The sequence below is a fragment of the Camellia sinensis genome, chromosome 8, assembly GCF_055761805.1.
Source record: "Camellia sinensis isolate YWXY chromosome 8, ASM5576180v1, whole genome shotgun sequence".
Lineage (NCBI taxonomy): Eukaryota > Viridiplantae > Streptophyta > Magnoliopsida > Ericales > Theaceae > Camellia > Camellia sinensis.
Window position 1 is genome coordinate 12130767 of NC_138968.1, and position 24482 is coordinate 12155248.

At 32.4% G+C, this 24482-nt stretch overlaps 1 protein-coding gene and 1 long non-coding RNA gene across 2 annotated transcripts; one reads left to right on the forward strand and one right to left on the reverse strand.

Annotated features, from left to right (window-relative positions):
* Window positions 1-4323: 4323 nt before the first annotated feature.
* LOC114286118 (uncharacterized) lies at window positions 4324-5454 on the reverse strand. The gene is made up of 2 exons (XM_028229197.1): window positions 4849-5454; window positions 4324-4752 (listed from the first exon to the last, which is right to left on the reverse strand). Exons 1-2 carry the CDS (start codon window positions 5452-5454, stop codon window positions 4324-4326), a joined length of 1035 nt encoding a protein of 344 aa, XP_028084998.1.
* A 7392-nt stretch (window positions 5455-12846) lies between these two features.
* Window positions 12847-23996, forward strand: LOC114286282 (uncharacterized). The gene is made up of 3 exons (XR_014337366.1): window positions 12847-13149; window positions 17717-17747; window positions 23640-23996. It is a non-coding gene; the product is annotated as an uncharacterized LOC114286282 (long non-coding RNA).
* The last annotated feature ends 486 nt before the right edge of the window (window positions 23997-24482 follow it).

Genomic DNA, 24482 nt, shown 5'->3' on the forward strand with positions numbered 1-24482 from the left:
GATGCTCCCATGTTTAGGTAAGCACTCAGTGGGAGCTCATTTGGAGACCATGCATGCATATCGAGAGAAAAAAAAAGAGTTAAAGATCAAAAATCATATTAAAAAAAAAAACAGAGAGACTAATGCAGCCCCTTTGAAACCTATTTCATATACGTTCTCATGTTTACAAAATCAAAACTCATTTCAATTTTATTTTGTGAATCATCGTTAGTTGATGAAATCCATTTATTTACTCATAAATGTTGCTCTAGAAATATGAAGAGTGAGATAGGGTGGCTGATGAAAATGATTGGATTCTCTTAAGTTAGTCATCCAACTGGGGAGATCGTCTGGCATAGTGGGCTCATTCTGGAGTTAACTTGATGATTCGAATCGTTCATATTTTAAAACTCGTTTAGTAGAATATTCATATAAAAAATTAAAATAATGAGACATCAATAGTTATGTATTTTAATAACATTTATTTTAAAAAAAATTGACGATAATTATAAAAGGAAATATCATTTTCCCCCCCCAACTATCACGCGTTTTTCACTTTGACCCCCATACTTCTATTTATTTCAATTTAGTACCTAAATTTTCCACAAATTGATCGATTAGACCCCTATCGTCACCTTCCATCCGTACAATTGGATGGAATGTGATGAGTTGTCCCCCTAAACTATCTTTTGGAGGAAATATAAGAGGATTTCCCACCATATGCAACCTCTCCCTTATACTATATAACAGAGACAAGTTCCCAAAAAAAAATAAAATAGAGCATCTTTTCAGTGGTGAGAGAGAATCACGAATAGAGGGTTAAGAAATCAAGAAAGATCGAGCTCAACTGAAGGAAGATAGAGTTCAAGTGACATGAAAGACCTGAGATGCATTTTCTGTAGAAGACGAAGGGTGATACAAACATCATGGACTGATGCAAATCCTGGTAGGAGGTTCCTCAGTTGTCCCACTAATGGTTGTAATCAGTTTACCTGGATAGACCCACCTATGTGCTCATGGGCAGTGCAAATCATCTCTGGGCTGTTGAAGAAGGTCAATAAGCTAGAAGCAAGATTACAAACAAGGAATAGAAGAGAGAGAAAGCTATGGATATGCTTGGCTGCCTCATGGTTCGTCATTTTATCAATGTAGTCTGTAATGTAGTGTAAAAAAGAATCTAATAGGTGGGGACTATTATGAATGAATGAATGTAATGAAAGGAAATATTATGAATGAAATGTAATAAGGGAAGTATTTTGAATGAAAAATTCAGATTTTGTGTTAAGGTTTTACTCTAAAAAAAAAAAAAAAAAAAAAAAACAGAGCATCACGGCATTTGTTTGTCCCTTAAAAAACAATTTGTGTTCACCTTTACAAAAAACAGGGCATTATCATTTAATTAAAAACAAAAGTGGCATTGTATGTTACTTTAACTATTTGTCATCCATCCATCAAAAAAACTAATTGGTGGCCTCTTTGAATGGCCCCTTGGCAACCAATGAATAAAATATCTATCACTGGCATCCATCCATCAAATGGAATAAAAAAACTTATCACTAGCATCCATCCATCAAATGGAATTCATTCAATGAATAAAAAACCTATCAGCGACATTCATTCAAAACACACAATTGGAATCCATCCATCTAATGGCAACCAAAACCAACACAAGCTACATTTACATAGAAATCAGGAGTACCATCCATTAAAATAGAGCATCATGCACAAAAGCAACATTCATAAATGTGTCATTCAAGTTTTCAAAACACACAATTGTTTGTGACAACCAAAATACTACCTTTACATAGTTAACAAGTTCACGGCAACCATTTCAAATAAAAAATTATTACATGTACAAAAAGCCCCAATGAGAAAGTCATGAAGATGTTTCCTTCTTCTATCAAAAAAAAAAAAAAATTCAAACTTCCGTGCAGTGGATGCTTCCTACTTCCAATCTCCAGGTGCTCCCTTTTTCTGTCCATTGGATGCTATTTTAAGGCCACTAGCTGTAACGCCCCAAATTTCTAGCCCAAATGATAATACAACAATCATGGCTCTTTCAGGGAAAAATCGAATATAAATCTCCAAACTTACATTACATGATACAATAGTTCTTTATGCAACAATACATTAATCCAACAACAAGTAAATAAACAAATAAATACCCCCAAGGGTTTACAAGTTTCCAAGGCTTGAGCCTAGTTACACAAAACGGTTATTCAAACCCACACACATACAGCCCTTGGCTTACACACAGAGTCATAGCAAGATGAGAGTCTCGTACTCTCAACACACATTTCCTCGCCTTTAGTTAGGCGGCACCACCACATCTTTTCCTGCACAAAAATCCCGTAAGGTGAGCATAAAGCCCAGTAAGAAATCCTTAACAAAGTATATATATTTTATACAAGTCTCAATAGATGAAATGTACATGCCATGCTATGCCCTTTTGAAAGAAAATCACATCTTCATTTTTGAAAAACCATCATGCTCAATGATGTCATGCAATTTCAATTCTTTAAAACTTAATAATTCATTTCAAGAGCGGTAAATACGACTTTGGTAATCCCTAGGCCGGTGTCTGCAAGCAGACTATACAAATACTACCAATTTGTCATTTTTACCAGCATTGACTAGAAGGCTCGACACCTATAATCTGTCATTTTTACGAGTATTAACTGGAAGGCTCGACACCTATTCAATTTCATCTACACCACCTGTCAAGACTTACCACTGTATTTACCCCAAAACCACTTCATAGAAACTTATTTCTCAACATTCTTTTCTCAATGCAAGTTTTCAAATCAACTTTCAAAGTTTAATGTAATCAAATGAATTGATATGCCAATAACACAAGATGAATATAAATACTTTTATTCCAATTCATCATCCAAGGAATAACACAATTCCCTCTTCTCAAGTATCCTCAACAATTAGTCATTTCAAGACTATTTTGACGTTTTGAACAATAATTTCCAAAATGAACAACAATTCTCATATTCCCTAAAATTCATCATTTATATAAATATAAATAAGAAATTTTCCAAACATCAATTTATTTTGACACACAAAATAAATATAACAATATTATTCATGGATTTTCAGTCTCTTTTAAAAAAAATCCCCAAATTCTAGGTTTTCTCACCAAAATTATACAACTCAAATCTTTTGAAAGAAAACTTTCCAAAATCATCTTTTGTTCAATCAACGAAGATCAAAACCCATAAGATCATTTTAAAAGAACAAGAGACAAACCCACTTTCAAAATCGTTCAACTTCTTGAATCAACAATCAATTTTCAAAGCTATCGAAAGATGATTTCGAAAATCATATAGATCTTGCAAAAATATATATATATATATATATATATATAACTCTAAAAAAATCCCTACCTCAAGTTTTGAAGAAGAAATGAGATGAAACCCCCAAAATCAACGGTGTCGAAACTCGATCTTCACCGCACACAACGAAGCCCTCGAGAAGTTAACCAACTTTGATGAAGAACCTATGGCAGAACTCTAATGGATCTTGAGAAATCAAGGTTTTGATCCAATTTGGCGTAGGGAAATGTAGAGAGAAATGAGAGGAAAGGTTTTTTAGAGAGAGAGAGATATACAAAAGTGATCTGAAATATCAGATTCACGAACTGATATAACATGGTCCGCTTGAGCGTGAAAAGACCTACTCGAGCGTCAAATACACTTTTCCTGTACTTTTGCAGACAAGTCAAACTTCTGAAACCAAACATTATCCGCTCAAGCGCATAAACGGCCGCTCGAGCGGACAAGCAACTTCTAATGCATTTTGCATTTTTGCTTTAGGAGGCATTGCCCCCTAGACCCCCGCAAGCTAACCGGGCAGCTCGATCCTCGACATACTTAGCAAACTGGCAAAATTAGGATCGCTACACTAGCATTGTACACTAGCTTGCCTCTCCACATCATTTGACCCTCCTTTGGTGTGCTGGTTGAACTCATTGGAGATGGAGTTGACTGACTTTCTTGTACCACTTTCCTTTTAACCTGTAATAAGATTGAATTATCCACAATTAACACAATCAAATATAGGACAGTTAAGTTACTATTATTTTATTTTTTTTTTAAAAAAAAAGAAGAAGGAAGAACACTGACAGCTAGTTTCTTCTATCTCATGTGTCTCTTAACCTCAGGTGCTTCTGTAGTTAATTAACTCCGAGGTTGGCTTGGTTCAGTTTGGCTCCTCTAACGTTGGCTTGGTTCAGTTTGGCTCCTCTAAGGTTGGCTTTCTTGCATGTAGCTGAATCTGTCCTTGACCTTGCAACTTCTTCTGTTGTGTCCCACCTTCCCACAATTATCACAAGTAATTTTAGTGCCCCTGCCTTCCTAGCTTTGTGCCTTGAATTGGTGCCTCACTCTCCTTTCTTTTATTTTGTTTAGGCCTTTCAGCTCTCTTCTTCACATCAGATAGCAGCACCTTTGCATACTCAGTTCTTAGCCACATTTCTCTACCATTAATAGGACTTAACATATTGCCATAGATCTTCAGATAAGTCTCTACCTTGTAGTATTGATGAACATATTTTTCTGGTTCTTGTCCCAAGAAATTTGTAGCAACCACAACATTGGCACATGGAATGCCTGACAGATCCCACTTCCTGCAGCCACAAGTCCAAGCTTGCAAGTCTAGCTTGTATTGCTCACCATATGACCCTACAACCTCAAATTGCTTATTGCCATTCCATCTAGGAATCCATCTAACTGCGCCCAGTTTCATTTTCTCCAAATGATTTTGAATCTTAGGACATATAGGAACATTGTGTCATTGCATTACATCTCTTCTTTTTTGAATTGTTTTCATCAACAACAACTTAATTTTCTCTAACATTGTAACCACAAGTTTACTCCTAGCTTCCAAGATGCTTGAATTGAAGCACTCACATAGATTGTTTAGCAAAAGGTCACACTTTGGAAAAGTGTTGAAGTGGCTCCTACTCCAATGAATTGGTGGTCTTTCAACTAACAAATCATATGCCTTACAATCAACTTCTTTAATCTTTGCCATCACTCTGGTAAATGTAAGAACAGTTGTTGCCCTTATAGCCTTCCACAATAGATCTTTTAGAACCAACCCCTTGTGTTCACCCTTAAAATTGTTGTACAAATGCCTCACACAAAACTTGTGTGAAGCATTTGGGAACAACTCAGCCACTGCTTCAATCAAACCCTTTTGTTTATCACTCATGAAGGTATAACAATGAGAGTTTACAATGTTCAGATCATGTCCTAGCAGCTCTAGAAACCACAACCATGTTTTCTTCTTTTCTTTCTTAACAATTTTATAGGCAAATGGAAATATGTAATTGTTTGCATCTATCCCAACAACAGTCAAGAGAATACCACCATGTGACCCCTTCAAATGGCATTTATCAATTCCTATGATTGGCCTGCAAGCATTCATAAAAGCTTTCTTCAATGGACCCCAGCACAAGTACAACATTTTGAACTTTAACTCTGCATTGCTTCCATCACTAACACCCTTGGATTACTCGCTTCATTAACCTTTGGAATCTGTTTCACCTTCATGCAGATTGTTGTCTCAGGATTGGTATTCCTAATCTCCTCAATGTAACTCCACAACATTGCAAACTGCTCAGTTGCAGTACCCTTTATTTTTGTCAACAGCTTGTTTCTTACCTTTCTCACTTTTTGTAAGTCAACATTCACATTGTGCTTACTTGAAATAATGTCTGCTAATGACTGAATTAGCCATGTAGGATTTAACCTAATTCTTTCAAAGTAACTCTTGACAATCCATTTGGAACTCACATGTGCCACATCAAAAGACCTATTACAAGTGTGCTCATCAACAAGTGTTTTGATCCTATACAACCCATCATGTTTTATATATGAAGCATAACAAACCCAAGGAAACCCAACTTTGCATTCTGCCCTCACCTTTTGTTTGTCATTCTTGGTAAATGTTATATGTTTGCCCCACTTAATTTCATACTTCTTCATAGCATCCCTAAACATATCATGACTCTTGAACTCCATACCAAGTTTGAATTAAGGATTGTGCATATCAGAGTCAACATTAAAAACAGGGTATTGCCTCCTATTAGGAGTACCTCTTTCATCAGATAAGCTATCAATACTTTTTAGCTCATCAGAGGAGCTTCCAAGGCTTTGTAGGTCATCAACTACCTCAGCCATTGCATTCTTACTACTTCATATACCAGCAAACTCTAGATCTTTGTCAACATTAGCCTCATACAATGCATCATTATCAGAAAATCCATAGTCACTATCCTCATATTTCTCAGACTCATCAGATGAGGAAGAATTTGAGGGATTAAGGTCATAGTCATCACTATCTTCCTCTTCTGCTACCTGTATATCTACAAATACTCCCTTTCTCTGACTTCTTTTTGCACTTGACCCTACTTGATTAACTTGGGCACCTATAGCACCATCCATTCCTAAACAACCTATATAAACCTCTGCCACTCTGTTTCCATTCACAAGTGTCTCAAACCTCATTACATCTTGATTGGTGTTAATCAACTCCAACCCAGCACAATAATTAACCTTATAGTATAGTAATAGCTATTACATTTAGTGCAACATACTTCTTTGGCCATATTATCCAACTCCACAAGTGATATTTAATCGGAATTACAAAAGTCAAAATAACTGATAAATCCACCACTATAAAACCTCTAAGGATTATAACTAACTAAGTCCCCATGATGCATTTTGATTGTGAAACAACAAGATTCTTTCTCTGCATTTTTAAATGAAAAAATTTGCTATTATGGACTAATTATACTAATAAATAAATAAAAATAGTATTAAACTACTATTACCATAAGACAGTTCCAATTCAAGAAATCCATGTATGAATACATTAAAAAAAAAAAAAACTTTGTCTGTATTCTTGGTAAATTGATTTTTAATAAGCATTACATAAAAAATGAGTTTATTTTAAGGACTGATTAAACTAAAACTAATCAAGTATTACACTATTGATTAAACAAATCATTTTGAAGGACAAAAAAACAAAAATGTATTCTAAAAAATGCCAAATCAAAATAGTATTATATCATAAATCGATTTTTCATAATCATTAGCTTCAAAATTAAACAAATATTAAAAGTAAATACCATAACACAATTGGTCGATTCCTTCGCTTGCCATCATTCTCTCTTCGAACCCAACCCATGATTCAATGTTAGTTCGTGCCCTTCGTTCAATGATGAACTTTGATTTCGATTTCGAATAAGGAATTTTAAAACCCTAAAACCAATTTTGATCCCAACGAAGCCCTAGTTGAACTGTCTATCACACCAACTTATTTTGTGAGGAAACCCTCTTATATTCCCTTCAAAAGGTAGTTCAGGAGGTCAACTCATCACATTCCGTCCAATTGTAAACGAAAGGTGACGACAGGGGTCTAATTGATCAATTTTTGAAAAGTTCAGGTACTAAATTAAAATAAATAGATGTATGGGGGTCAATGTGAAAAACGCGTGATAGTTTGGGAGGGGGGAAATGATATTTCCTGTAATTATAATTTTAAGAGTAGCCATTCATTTTTGTAATTCTAATGTGATTCAAACATATAGTAATCGATATCTGATCATCTTAATTTTTTGTGTGAATATTTTACTTAGTGAATACTAAAAAGTGAATGATTTATATCACCAAGATTGGACCTAAAATGGGGCCATCAAATCCAAATAATCTCTCAAGTTGAGACAACTAACTTAAGAAAATTCAAACCCGAAAATGGATGAAAAGGGCAAAGAACACATTTAAAAAAAGCCATTTTGTTTTTTTTTTTTTTTTAGTTTTTAAAAACAATTTTTAAGTTTTAAGTTTTTATTTTTAATTTTTTTTTTGAGTGAATTTTTTAAATATTTTAAGTATATTTTATTTTATTTTTTTGATGCATCTAATCTAGATTTATTTAAAAAATGAAATATTTGAAAAAAAATATTTAAAATAATTTAATAAATACAAAAAAAATACAAAAATGTAAATTTTTGTATTTTTAGTATTGAGCATTTTTTATACAACTTTTGTACTTTTTAAATCTATCTAAATTAAGTGAATCTAAAGAGTAAAATAAATGATTAAAATATTTTTAAAAATTCACTAAAAATAAAAAAATACATATTAAAAACTGAAAAAATAAAAAAATTGAAAACCCCAACACCAAACAGATTGCTCTAGTCATACTATTAAGTTATGACATTTGTGGTATTGATTACCACAAATGTCATAATTACATCCCCTTCAATCATAGTTCAAAAAAATAAAATAAAAAATGAGTCAGAACCAAACATTATATAAGGTATAACTAAAGATATTTATAATGAAAATAATATCATAATTAATACCACAATGAGTTATAACTAACATCACAATCAATCATAACTAACATCACAATAAGTTATAATTAAATAATACATTAGTCCTAGTTGGGGCATGTATAAAATTTCCCAAACAAAAATAGAGAAACATGTGTGAGGAGTTGCAAAAAGAGAAAATTAGTCGAAGGTCCCTATTTCATTTTTAGTAATAGGAGAGGTCCACAATATTATTTTGTGATGTCTAAGGTCTCTCACCTACCCCCATATATCTCACTCACTCAAAATGAGTCCCACTGAACCCAAACACCTATTTTCTCATTCTTTTTCCTCTTCTCCTCTCTCTCTCTCTCTCATCTCTGCGTCTCTTTGCCAGATCCGTATCTTTGCACTCTTTCTAAGCCTTCTGTCGACCAAATCTTTATGTCCTTTAACAAATCTAAACCACATCGCACTACTGCTGATGTCCTTTAACAAATCTATACATACATGTATATATATTCACAATATATTTCAAGTTTTGATCTAAATGTTGATCATAACAATCTTTTTTTTTTCTTTGGATTTACTCAGGATAGTAAAGAACACGCTCTCTCTCTCTCTCTCTCTCTCTCTCATATGTGTAAAAATCTAGATTTTGTGTTTAATTGTCAGATTTATTGAATGTTAATTTTGGTTTTTAAGAATATAGAGAGAAAGCATGACATTTGGACTGAATCAGTGAAATTTTGAAGTTGTACATTTGCAAATTCTAATGCTATGCTTAACTTTGTTTTGTTCGAAAGATTTAAAGTTTGAATCTTAACATGCTTATAAAAATGCAAACCAGAGAAAATTCTCTGGCTTAAAATTGTGAACAAACACAAAGAAATTTGTGAACAAAGTTAGAGAAATTCTCTGTAAACAAAGCTAGAGAAATTTCAATTCTCTATGAATAAAGCCAGAGAAATTTGTGAATAAAGCTAGAGAAATTTCAATTTTCTTTGGATTTCTATGGTTTGAACTTAGAGAAATTTTAATTTTCTTCGGTTTGAATCCAGAGAAATTTTCTACACGTAATTTTTCTAGGTTGAAACAATTTTCTTTGGTTTAAATTTGTGAACAAATACAGAGAAATTTGTGAACAAAGCCAAAGAAATTTTCTGTGAACAAAGCCAACGAAATTTCAATTCTCTCTAAACAAAACTAGAGAAATTTTGAGCAAAGTCAAAAAAAAAATATTTTTCTCTTATTTGAATTTAGAGAAATTCTTTGCACATAATTTTTCTAAATTAAAATTTCTCTAAAAAAATATTGAGGGACTTTAGTCATTTTAAAAATATTACATATTTTTTATATTATAAAATCTTAATATTAAGAATTTTAAAAAAAATTGAAAAATGAGTCAGACCCCCTCTGTGGAGGACCTCACAACCCCTTACTGATCTACACCATTCATGATGTGTGGGGTTCACTCATATATGTATGAGGTTCACATCATGAATGATGTGGATCACAAAGGGAGTTGTGGGATTGCTGAAAAAAATTATGCTATAATGGCCAGAGAGAGGACGGATGTGATAAACAATGATGGGGTAATGTTAATAGTGGGATGGGAGTGTTCCCAGACGTTGCCAAGTGGTCGAAGGACCACCAAAAGATTGTCCAAGGTCACGTCAATGACCAACCAGTAACAGAGAGCAGAGAAATTGAAATCTTATTTTGAAAACGTGGATTGTTTAGGTGTTGTTTGGTAACACATATTTTTAATTTTAAATTTTATATTTATAAAAATTTTAAAAATTTAAATAAAATTTGTTTAGTAAATTTTTGATTTATAAATTAGTGGTTTTAGTTTATAAATTTGGCTAAAAAATATAAACTCAAAAAATGTGTTTCTGTTTTGAGTTTTGAGTTTTTTTTTTTACTACTCAGCACTAGCTACCACCCGCTGCCATTTTTCACCACCGTCTTCCGTCACCATTACCCGCCATCATTTTCCACCACTGTCTTCTGCCGCCACTACTCGTCACCACCCACCACCCGCTACCACTTGCCATTTCTTACTTTTTTTTTTATATTTTTAATTTTTTTAAAATATTTTGTATTAACCAAACGCGTTTGTAGTTTATGTTTTTCTAAAAATAAACAAAAACCAGTTTATAAAGTTTTTGTAAATATAAATTGAAAACGTAAACGTTACCAAACAGGCCCTTAGTTTTGATTGTTTTCTAAAATTTGTATTTTTTATTTTTTATATTTTAGTAATTTTTTTAATATTTTAAATAAAATTTTACTTTTTAGATATACATTACTTAGATGCGCCTAGAAGGTAAAATATTTGTGAAAAAATATTTAAAATTTTTAATAAAGACACAAGAACTCAAAAATGTAATGAATTTTTGTATTTTTTATATTTTTTTGATGAATTTTTTAAAGATTTCTTTTCCATAAATATCATACTTTTTTTTAAGTGTAACTATGTTAGGAGCATCTAAATAAATTTTTAAAAAATATATTAAAATTTTTTATTAAAAATAAAAACAAAAATTTTAATTTTCTGAAACCAAACAAGGTGATTTTAATTTTTTTTTTTGTTTCCAAAAATTTTAACTTTAATTTTATTTTTACAAAAAACAAAATAATATAAAAATAAGTTTTCATCTTAAATTTTCAAAAAAGAAAAAGAAAAAAGAAAATAAGAAATAAAGACATTAATAAATACTCGTTAATAGTTCTTGTGTTAACTTATGCCCGAAGATGAGTAATTATCTTATGTTTCAGGAATTCCATGCTAACTATGTGTTTAACCAATAATAAAGGGCTATATGAATGTATAACTTCTTTTTTTTGGTTGACTGGAAACTTTTAAGGCCAAGTCCATTTAAGACCCGTCCCTATAAGTCAATCCGGGGAGAATGTTGAGGAACCCATCTCTCACCCCCCAATTTTAGTTAAGGGTTATAAGGAGGTTGATATAAGTTGTGGACCCGGAACCTTCGATCACGCAATCTGTTGCCTTACTAACTCATCCCAACTCTTGGGGACATGAACGCGTAGGCTTTGTTTGGTTTATGTTTTGAGATATTATTTTAAAAATAATTTTTTAGAGAGAGTTTAGAAAATTTAATTTTTTTTATTGTATATTTTGAAAATAATTTTAGAATTTAAGATGATTTGATATTTTTTTATAATTAAATAGATAGGTGTGAGAAAAAAAATGATTGAGAATGAGAGAAAAGAGAGAGAAAAAGCGATTGATTAATATAGTAGGAAAAAAGTAATTTTAAATTTTTTTTTCTAAAAATTTTCAACCAAACATGTTTTTATAATTTTTTTCTCCAAAAATATTAGAGTGACAAACCAGACGTGCCCGTTGTGTTTCTGACTTGTTAGAAATTTATGCCTTGAGACACATGTTAAGCATGATTATAAACATTGTACATTCTCCATGATACTCATTTTTATGCACAATGTACAATTTTTTAAAATTTCTTAACATGTAGCTCCCCAACTTTAAAAATATATAATTATTTTATGATTTAAAATTTAGGGTTGGTTTGGAGTGTCCTAAAAAATTGTATTTTTTGTCTTTTTACGAAAAGATGTGCAGAAAAATAGAGAGGTGATGTGATAGAAAAAAGATAAAATGATAAAAAGATGGATTATATAGGTTATGCCAAACCAACCCTTAATATTGAATACTTGCATATATGAAATATAAATTAAGATTGTTTCTAATAATTTCATAAAATAAATGGATGGTGTGTTTGGTAATTTTCAAATAATGATGGAATTTCCATAAAATTTTCAAATTTAGTAATAATAAATAAATATTTATACTTAATGAGATTATTTTGTAAAATGACTAACTAGTAACTTTTTGAAAATTAGAGAATCTATTTGCAAAACTTTTTTTTTGGAACTAAAATTTCCAAACTATATTTGAACTTAACAATAATGATATCAATTGATTTGATTATCCTTGGCTCTTGAAAATGAATGCCATGGTACAAAAATTTGTACCAATTTTTTGTTGGTGTTAAGTATTCATATGGGGTAAGATTCACATAAGATACAAAAAAGAATTCTACTAAATTTTACACAAAACAGTCACATTTATGTTTGAGATGATCTAAATAAATACACTTTTTAATTTTTTACAAAAAGATGTGCAGAAAAGTAAAGAGGTGATGTGACAAAAAAAATAAAAAGATAAATCTAACATTTGTTCAAAGTTAGACAGAAAATATCACAATAATTCTCACGTAACATAAAAAATATATTATTATATTAGAGTTTAAGTTTATTTTAGAGGTATAAGTCATATATAATAAAATATTTTTATATCACATAACTGTCAATGTGTCATTTTTATCTAATTTTTAATAAAAATTAACTTTGAGAGTAAAACAAAAGAAAAAATAAAATATGAAGAGCCAAGATGAAAAATAAATAAATAAACAAATAAACAAACTTAAAAAGTTAGAATAAAAAAATAATCAAATATAAATAAAGTAAAATATAATTTATCCGAGAAAATTTAGTAAAAATTTGGAACTGTCCAACATTTTTCATCAAAAATAGTTAAAAATTTGGAACTGTCCAACATTTTTCATCAAAAATAGTTAAAGCGGGCACGTGAAGTCGTCCCAATTTAACAGTATCCCGCCACCCAAAAAAAAAAAAAAAAAAAAAAAGCAAGTGAAAGGCAACTCTACGTACTTGACAAATTTTGCAAAACCCTTGAGTTCGAACTCGCGACGGCGTTGACATCAGCTATAATCTAGCTACAACCCTGATTCAAAATTGACATTATGGAAGAGATCGTCAGGTTTATGGTAAGAATTAGGTGTTTGACTTTGTGAAAGATGATTGTACGATTTTGTACTTGATTAATAGATTCACGTTTTTCGAACCACTGTTCCCTCTATTTTCTTTTGTCTGCATATGTTTGATTTTCATCTTCATATGTTTGATTTTAATCTTCATCTATTTGGTTTTGTTTAATTTTAACAGAACTTTCACGAATGGATCACTGAGAGAAATTTCGACGAAATTTGGGAGACTCATGAGTGCAACATTATTGGACTTGGTAGTTTATTTATTGAAGTACTTAATAAAATAATTAGGCTGTTGATAGATATTCACGAACATGATGGTTTCAATGGTGATCTGTGGAATAATTTAAGGATTAGGCAGATTAGGCGTACAAATGCATCTGGATCTTGGGACCTATGGGGGTGAATTTGGCTGTGAACTCTCTTCCAAACCTTAGCCTAATAGGTGGGATTATTCTTGACGTTCAACACTTTAGACACATGGTACGTTTAGCTGAGATAATATTTCCTTTAGACGTTCCCCTTCCTCATGCTTATGACAGCTTTTTACAACATTATGGGTTTGATGAAGGCCAATATTTTCAAACAGTCCTTGCACGTGATCCTGCACGTGATCCTACTCCTTATGAAGTTAAGAAAATTGCATTTTTTAATTATTCTCATCCACTTTTTTTCAACAAAGTGGATAGAGTTCACTTTATTTATAAAGTGTACGAAATCCGAAAGAGAAATTCAAGAGAATTCAACCGTCTTGTCCGTTTAGATCAAAGCACCCCTCTTGCGAATATGGATGATTGGCTGAATAGAATCTTAACAAGTAATAATCAACAATATTGGCTTAATGATCAGTCGCCACTGCGGCAAGTTCTGTATTTCAAGAATGAACAAGGACAATCTGTTTTTCGAAGCTATTTTGCGGTGCCATGTGAAGTGGTAAATTACTTAAGGATTGTTTGTGAACATGGAAGGGACATCAATCGAAATATTTCCTCTGGAAAAATCGTCAAGGTGCTGCACCAAGTTCTCCCTGATGCCTTGTCCAAGATACATTTCGTCTTATTTATTACTTTTTTTGATAACATTTGTCTAAGAAATTTGAATGCTAATGACATTGTCAAACTAATGAAGCAAGGTCCTTTTGGCTACAAGGGGCTCAAACTCAGGTAAGTTTATTTATCGCTTCGTTAGTGATACTGTGACTTAAATTTTTATAGTTATTTAAGAGTAGTTGACAAGATCAAGTAGATAAAGAACGAGATGTGGCCCTCAAACTCAAAATTTTGAGTGTTGATAAAACATAATTTACATTTCTTGGGTTTTGATAAATGATGTAACCCATGTTAATCTGTTATGATTTTATTTGATTTGCCTGTTTCTATAATAAATTGGGGCTTTTTGTTTTTTTTTGTTGCATGGCCTCTATTACTTATTTAGACCATTTAGGTCTGTTATGTGTTTTTCATTGAAACAAACAAAACATTCCAAGTTTTATTAGAATATAATGGACGATTGCATTTTTTTAATTCATCATTGAGCCTATTGAATCAATATTGAGACTATATTGCATTGTGGTTTTCATAGTCAATCATCTTAAAAGTTATTTTCTTCATATAAATATTTAACATAATAGTATATAGTATCTTATTAAGTTTTTCTTTTAGTGGTTTTGCTTTTCCAGGTCTTGCCTCGTGACATTCCTGTGCCTTTTTGGGTGTGTATTGAGCCTTGTATATATTTTCTTGTTGGTAATAAAATCTCACTTGCCAAAAAAAAATCTTTTTATATATTTATTTATTTATTATTGGGTGAAAGAGATCAAATAAATAGATTAAAAAAGTACACAAGCATTGACTTCCATTGGATTTGAACTTCCTCGATCCAAAATCTCATCCCTTCTTCACTCTCTGCAAACCGAGCAAGTAGCGGAGCAACTTTATTACCTCATCACTGGACATGAGATACTTGAAAACGTCTTACTTGGTTTTGAATAATCTTATTGATGTTTCTAATTACAGAAAATTATCTCCCACAGCCTTGATACTATTAATCACTGTTAAGGAATCCCATTCAGCGTGAATACTTAAGAAACCCAAAGTCCTGATTGACAATGTTCACTTCACTAACAACTTTTATATGATTGACATCTAATATGTTCCATATTCTCAGCACCAAGTCATCACACTACCTAGGGAGTTCCTCACAATAACACCTACTATTGCCATACTTTCTTTGAAATGAGTACCACCAAAATTTACCTGATAAACACCACTAGTATAAGTTTTGCAGTTCTCTCTGTGATCTTCTAATATTCCCTTAGCAAATTCAACACTATCATTAGCGGATTTTTGCCTCCCACTAAAACATGAATTGCTCCGAGCCAAGACAAAGAAGAAATCAAAGCTATGATTGCATTTAGCTTCACATACATTGCCCACAAGCAGAAATCACCTTTGTTATCAAATCCAGTCCAGTAATGTAAACCACGCAATTTCCAAATGTGCTTAGCAAGTAGACAGTGGACAGTTAGCATCATTCACCATTTTCTTGTGTTTCTGAAGTTCCCCAACTGGTGCAGTGCCAGCACCGGCCTTCCAAGCAAAAGCCTCAACTTTGTTAGGGATAATTAGGACTCCGTGTTGCCTTTCAAAAAAATTTCATGCATCCTGTGTTTGAAGTTGCTGGATACGAATTTCCAGCATTCAAGTCTGAATATTATGCAAAACGAACAGTGAACTCTGTTCTTTATGAGGTGCAAACTAATTTATTTGTCATTGGCTAGGTGAAACCAAAACATAGACAGTCGGACACGAACTGTAAAAAGAGCTCACTAATAGTCTTGCTTCCATGAACCAAAATCCTAGTCAATAAGATCAGTAAAGGAAGCATAGATATGGATACAAGATACAGATACGACACGATACGGATACAGCGATACGACAGAACCTAAAAAAATAGGATACAGATACGGTTAGGATACGTTTGTGAAAAATATATTTTTTAAAATTATTAATAGTGAGTTACACATAAGCTAAAGAATGTTGAGAAACCACAATGTAATTTTATAATGCAAAATATTATCCTTTAAGAATTTTGTATTAATTTAAGCTAATAGTTTGTTTACTTTTTAAATTTTTAATAGGTCTTGCAAATATTTCATTTCAGTATCAAGTTTACTATATTTATATTACAATAATAGAACAATTACAACTTGTCCCTATGCTTTTTCCTTTGACACTAGTGAAAAATATTGTATTCAAGTTTATTTACTTATTTATTTACTGATATTTAATTTTACCATTGTTATATTCTCTGGTTAATTCTTACTTTCTATGTAGTTATAGGGTACATGCATGAAATAATTAGGATACATCAATTTAATAAATTCTATTATTTAACTCACTATGCTCTTCTTATCGAAGAACTTAACAAAGTATTAGAAAAATATTCTTATATTTGTACTTGCAATTATATTATATTATATTACTATGCAAGAAATGTTATAATTCTAATTTCATAAAATAAGTAAGCATGACTTGGAGTATCCGATACTTCAAAATTTAGTATTTGATACTCCAAAATTAATGAAAAAATAATTAAGTAGTATCTGATACTTTTAATAATATCCGATACGTATCTGCGAGTATCCAAGGAGTATCGGTATCCGATACGGATACGATACGGATACATCACTATATTTGAAGTATCCATGCTTCATATCATATTCTCCATCCCAGAAATTTTCAGACTAATGACTTTGAAATAAGGGGATGGTCCCCCCAAACTGTTTCCTTGTTATAAAACAATATATTTTGGTAATGAAATCTCACTTTCTGAAAAATGGCTCGTGTGCATGTATGTGTTGCTTAACTTGAAACCACAAAAAAATTGAAAAAATCAAGTTTTTCCATGTTGAACCCCCTTGGAATTGGCTTTTTTATGTAACTCAATTGGATACGGATATGATACGGATACATCACTATATTTGAAGTATCCATGCTTCATATCATATTCTCCATCCCAGAAATTTTCAGACTAATGACTTTGAAATAAGGGGATGGTCCCCCCAAACTGTTTCCTTGTTATAAAACAATATATTTTGGTAATGAAATCTCACTTTCTGGAAAATGGCTCGTGTGCATGGATGTGTTGCTTAACTTGAAACCACAAAAAAATTGAAAAAATCAGGTTTTTCCATGTTGAACCCCCTTGGAATTGGCTTTTTTATGTAACTCAATTGGATACTAGAAGTCTGCCTTTCTGGACTTACTCAGCACAAAAACATTGACGACGTGATTACCAGCTCCATCCTTGTGCAAGGGATGGGGCCTTAACTCTGGAAACTACTCGTTGGTTGTGCCTAATATGTTAAAACTATTGAAGTTTCAACTTACATGATTTACTCGTTATTTGCACAGGGTATTATACGATTTTGACTTGGTTAGATCTGATAATTTTTAGAACTGATAAAATAAATAAATAAATAAAAAGACCAGGTAACTTTTAGTGCATAGTGACATTATGTCCTGATTCTTTTTTTTTTACTGACAAATAGTTAATGGTGTTGCAGATTATGGCATGGAATGCAGTGATTTCATGAGGTAATATGTTTCCTCAATTTTTGTAGCTGGCCAATGTCTGAATTCAATGTTCAGAGTGATTTGGAGTATCTCAATCCAGTTTGCACATGCTCTGTTATAAATTAGTTACACATGCTCTGTTATTGTCCCAAAAAATAAACATGATACTTTGAATAATCTATTGAAATGTCAATTGTCCCATAAAAAATTGACATCTAATTAAAACCCAAAATTTTGCATGTTGATGCACTATCCTCCCACAAGATTGAGGGTTCAATTCCACAGGGAGCATGTGTAACCTACCAATTGTGTTGGATGATTAAACTATTCAAAATTATTTACATTGTTCATGTTGTTCGAATCAAAGTGCTTTTGATGGAGAGTAGAAAGGCATTGGATATAGGAGAATTAAAGATTTTGCACTTTCATTATTTTTAAGTTATAATTTAATTTAGAGTTTTATTAGAGTAGTATTCTAGTTTGGGTATTTTGATTAGGGTTTCCTACGTTGGCTATATATATGGTTTTTTGTAATAGTTTTAGGTCAGTTTTGAGGTAATATATTGAGTATAGGCTGTGGCTGTTTTTGAGATAAGGGTTTTGACCCTTGTATTATTCTTCTCTCTTTCTATTCTTCTGAAAACTTTTAATCTTCTATTTTCAATCAATGCTCTGTAACTTCTGGTTTTGTGATCAATTAGATAGTTGAATAGGTTTGTTGATAGCCATTCTGCATATCAATTAGTATCAGAGCCAGGTTTTGTTCCACTGTTTCTGTTCAATGGGCTGGTTGCCTTCTTAGTATAACCACATCAATTCGAACCATCTTCACCATCATCGATTTCATCATGTTACTTTCGTGGTCGACATGGTTATCTATTATATTGCCTTGCTAGTTTGAATACAATAGAAGAAAAGAGGGTAAATTACAGATACACCCCCTGAAGTTTATTGAAAATACAAATTCTCTTAACGTTTGAGAAATTACATCCCAGTTAGATAACAAATGACCCCTCCGTTAATCAACCATTAAGTCAAACTATTAAGTCAAACTAACAAAGTCTCTGAAGTAACCAAAAAAAAAAAAAAAAAAAATTCTTCAAAAGTGCCTATATTAACCTTTATGAAGTTACACACTTTGTTTTCCTCTTTATTTTTACGATCTTACCTTCCTTACTCACCATTTTCTTTCGACTTATAACACCACTTTGCCTAACCATTGTACCACTCTCTCACAATCTCAATCAACACCACCATCATTATTGTCTATATGCATTTGGTGTGTTGCAAAAATAAATAAATGCAACCCTATATGCTCAGAAACAATTGATTTTTTTACGTGTCTTTCTTATTAGGTTGGTATTGTTAATTTATTATTGTTGGTGAAAACATAGAACGTATCGAATTCCGTTTTTCCTCGTAATCAAGTTTCCTACATTAAACCAAATTAAGATGTCATTAAACCACAAATGTGATGTAGGACAGCTTGGCTATTTAACTGTCTAAACAGTGAGTAATTTAGAGGTTTAATGGTTAAATTGAAGGGCTAATAAATAGGAGAAAGGATTAGAGTTGATTTGAGGGTGCTAGGATAGGGTTTTCAAGTTGAAAAGTGCACTTTTTAAGAGCTGTGAATAGTTACTCGAGAATAGTAACAAAGAGGTAGAACGAGGCACTTCATCCTCGCGATACATATTTGTAGGCTAAAGACTTCTACTTCTATAAGAACTAAAATTCAAATATTTGGTAACTATTAATATTCTAAACAAACTAGGATTCCAAATAAAAATTCAAATAATATTGCTTGACCCCCAAAATGATCGATGGACTATGACTACTCTTCATGTCCAGCAATTATTGAACTTACCATAATGCCCCTAACTAATAAAACCTACTATAATACCATTATTCTATCTAGCTGCATAATAAATTAGAATAAATACATATAAAGACTCAAAATTATTCTAAAACCTTAATCTTTGATGCCTTAAATGTGTTTCAAGTGAAATTCCAAATTTCTTCTGTCCATGCTTGCCATCATTCTCCTCTGCATTCGAAAAAATTCAACCTCGAGTTCTATAATGTTAAAAGTATAATGACCCTGGAATTTTGCACTTGCAACTATTCAAATTAATCTTTTTGAACCAACAATAAGAAAAGTAAAAAGTTCAACACTTCATCACTCCATGGACTTCATTGAATTTATTTGGAATGAAACTCATTGCGGGCAGCCTTCTTCTTGTCTTCCTTGGTTGTAGAATCATGATGATTATTACCCTCTTTCATGCTTGCTTGAGTTAAAACATCAATTTTGGTCTTTGTTTTTACAATATCTACTGTGTCGACAACATTTATCTTTGCTCTTTTGCAGTTACTTCTGGAATCACAACGTTATCATCGTTTTGCTCCTTGATATTAGCTTCTTCTAAAATGACAGCCAACAATGTTTCCATAGAAGCTTTCAATTCTTTCAAAGTTGTCTTGATGGTATGCACATTACTCTTTAACATCGCAACATCTTCCTTGGTAGCCTTATAATCTTTTGAGAAGGATTCAAATTTGGAATTGGTAGCCTCATGATCTTTATTACAACCATTGTAATAAAGAAAGCAATTTCATCAAATGATTGGTAGGAAACAAAGTAGGATCTTGAAACTCTAATATCAAATTGATGTAGGACAGCTTGCCAGATTTTCAAACCAGTGGCTATTTGACAGCCTAAATAGTGAGTAATTAAGGATTTTAATGGTTAAATTGAAGGCTAGTTGGTAAGGGAAGAGATTAGGGTTGATTTGGGGTGCTAGGATATGGTTTTCGAGCAAAAAAGTGCACTTTTTTAGAGCTGTGAATAGTAACCCAAGAATAGTGAATTGGTTGTGTGCAAGGAAGAGAGAGAAAAAGTGGAAAAAGAGAGAGAATGAGGTGCTTCACCCTCGCAAGGGTTAGGCTAATTGCATACAATTTCAAATTCTCATAATATTAACTCTTTTTTGAATAATTGAGATTAAACATATTTATAGGCTAAAGACGTAAGAACAAAAATTCAAATTTAGAATTCCAAATAAAATTGTTGTAATATTACTTGACCCACAAAACGATCCATGGACTATTGACTAGTACTCATGTCCAACAATTATTGAACTTACCATAGTACCCCTAACTACTAAAATGTATTATAATAACATAAATTTGCCTTGCGTAATAAATTAGAATATATACAAATAAAGACTTAAACATTAGTCCAAAATTTTAATCCTTAATGCCCTAAATGTGCTTCATGTGAAATTCCAAATTGTTTCTTTCTATGTTGTGAAGGAAGAAAGAAGGGGGTCTACCATTGAGTCTTGCTAATGGTGTGATGATACATAATGAGTTTTTATAAAACAAAGAAAATATATCAGCTCTTTCCCGTACATCCCCCACATACAACACAAACCCACCTTACCAGTTTGCTCCTTCCTGTACTTCCATCCCAACTCGGGACTCATCCATCCTCTTTGATGTTGTATCTCTGTCCTCACAATCGGAAATTCCTCACTGCAAAAAGTCACACCAACACCAAACCCGCCCGTACATAACCTCACACACAAACCCACCCATACCATCACACATAGGCCTTGTTTGGGAAGTTAGCTATTTTAGTAGGTTATTTTAGTAGGCTAAAATTTTTGTATTTAGGAAGATGGTTAGATTTTTTTTTGTAGTTTGATGTGATGTTTATGAGAGAAAAACTGAAAGGATTATAGGTTTGGTGTTATTGACTATTTTAACTGATTGTCTTTTTATGAATTTTACGCTAAAAAGTCAAATTTTAACCTTTGCCAAACAAGGCCATAACTAGTTCATGGTTGAAACAGGAAATTTGGACATTGACAACATGCAAATTACGAGTTTTTACACAAAACTCTCACTGGCTAATAGCAGAGGAAGGGATTTGTTACTTGTTTTGTCATGTGTCTTTTATTTTCAGCTTTTATTGAAGATGAATTTTATGGGTCTTCCTTCCAGCGTCTGAGCCCCTTTGCTGGCCTCAATCAATGCATCTGGTTGCACATGATGAGCACTGTGACTCCACAGTAACAAGTCGAAACCAATGACAGTCTCTCCCCCTCAACTTACCTGACTGCGCAGCCCCTTTATTCTTTAACCTCTCTCCCCGCCTCCCTCAATTCCGAACCCCTCTTCACAAAAATAAAATCAAGAACTTCTACTGGGTTATAGAGGACCAAAAACAGAAATTAAATTAATCTAAAATAAGACATTATCCACTTTGTATAAAATCTATGAAATCTGTTAGTAATACACAAGTCACTTGTTGCAGAAATTAAATTCTAAAAACCATCTAGATAAGGATTTGGGATGGGTGGAGAACGGCAATTAGTAAGGGTGGAGGGGTAGAGGCTGAGACTTGCTTTGGGCAGTGGGAGGGATGACGTCGGCAGTCATGACGGGCATGCACCAGGCGATAGAAACAAGGGGAGAGGTTGTGCGCGACTGGACAGGAAGAAATGGATGAAGATGGGTGGGAGGTAGAATCAGGTGTGTGAGAAACCTTTTTTTTTTTTTTTGTGAGATCTGTAACTTTGGTGTGGTGTCACTCATTGATAGGTTATCTAAAATCTTGAGCTTCATAGGTAAGCCGTGAATAAGTCATTATCTTTTTCTCATCTCATATTCCTTTCTAGGTTCTTTTTCTTACAGTTGATTGGATGATTACATATTCATAATACTTGAACTCATATTATTAATTATTGAAGCTTGGCGTTGGCACTAAGCCTTTGCATGTTCAATCAGTTAATTTGAGTGACACCCATTATGTGTTTGATAAGATGGCTATTAAGTCTTGCACTGTTATACTTGTTAAACCTGTAGGAGGGACATTAGGATAATGGCGTGTCTGCTTTTCATAGTTTTTTTTTTTTTTTTTTTTTTTGGGGGGGGGGGGGGGGGGGGGGGGGGGGGGGAGGAGAAGATATTAATAGCAACATCTTGATTGCAAAAGACCATTGGAAATATGTTTGATGTGCAGGCTCCCTGATTTGAGTAAATTATTAATCTGTTTGATAAACTTATTTAAAACAAATTTAACTTCATGATTCTCTGTCTTTGTTTGTGTCTCTATGTATCAGACATTTCTTTCCAACCAGCTGAGGCTTCTTTTTTTATGTTTATAGGCAAACTTATACTTTTCTAATTTCTGTGCTCTATAAAATTGTTCTTGTTGTGATTGGTAACAAGTATTTACATATAGAACTTCAAGTGCTCTTGAGGATAACTCTTATGGATAAGAGTTGGATTCATATAAGAAATAGTCTAGACCTTTTATATATGCAAGGGGTTGAAAATTTTGATATATTGCCTGCGTAAGAAAACTTAGATATGGGATATGAAATGGTGTAAGAGAGCATATAATCATAAACGGGTTTATCACTAACAAGGTGAGACATAAAGACAGTATGTGTGATTGCTTTCGAATGAATTTTCCCCCTTTATTATTTTTTTCTTACTTCCCAAACTGACTAAATCAAACCGTACTGAACCGGCCCTATGCATATCTGTTTGGTTTGGTTGTTTAATTGTTGCGGTCTGTCTTCAGTGTTAATTGTCATAAAACCAAATGTGTAGTTTGATGGGAAATTTTTCCCATATCCAAACCGATTACACTCCTAGTCGTAGGATTGCATTGTTGCTTCATTATCTTATATTTTCTTGTAGGTTTAGAGAGTTGTAATCAATTTTTGGTCATCACAAAGTTTTACTGATTTGCCATGCCTAGTAGATGAATCTATCCATAACGTATGATTAGCTTTTCTCGGGAATGGCTTGGAACTTTGATGTGGACATGTAAGAATAATCCTGCACCCTCATTGACAAGTACTTGACTTTTGCTGATGTTTGAATTCTTAAACGCAGGGTGGTGTTGAAGATGGAGACTAGGAAGGACTCAAGCACTGGTTGGAAATTACTAGGAGGCATACATTCATTATTTCTCTGTTTTTCAGTATGAATACTGGATATTTAGTGGTTTGTGGGATTGTTTGTTTCTTTATTTGAGTGTGGAGATTAATATTTTGTTTCTTTGCTAAGATAATATATTATTTTAATATTTTAGTCAGAACCTCAAGGAGTTGATCTGGTGGTCGAGATTTGGGGCCTGGGGTTGTAATCGTCAAGGTCTCAGGTTCGAAATTTCCTAGCTCCAACCAATTTCTTGGGGCCAGTCCAATAGATTGGATATCAAGTTATCAAAAAAAAAAAAAAAAAAATTAAGGGATTGATACCGAGTTAGATATCGAGTTATCAAATATATATATTGACAGTAGTCAGTAATTACCATTTGAACTTTATTATTTTATAATCATTTTTTTGTTATTCCTTTCTATTAAGGATTATGTATGCAGGCATGTTAAATAAATTAGATCCTTTTTATTATCGCATCTCATGTGCGTTTTGATCTTCACTCATTATTTTGATAAACAGAAGATGAGTTGAATATTATTTGAGTCACAGGTGTAGAATATGTGCTCAATTCAGCAATAAAAAATAAAATTTCTAAGGTAATTATGCAGAAGACTTTTTCCAGTCATAACAAAAAAAATGATTTTATTTTTTAAACAACAAAAATCAAGCATCAAACATAGTACAGAAAAAATTGTAACAACAAAAAATTGATTAAAACTGATGAAAAATTAAGCATCAAACATAGTAGCAACCTATTAACTCGGGGAAATTGCAGTATATATGTATGACTGGTAA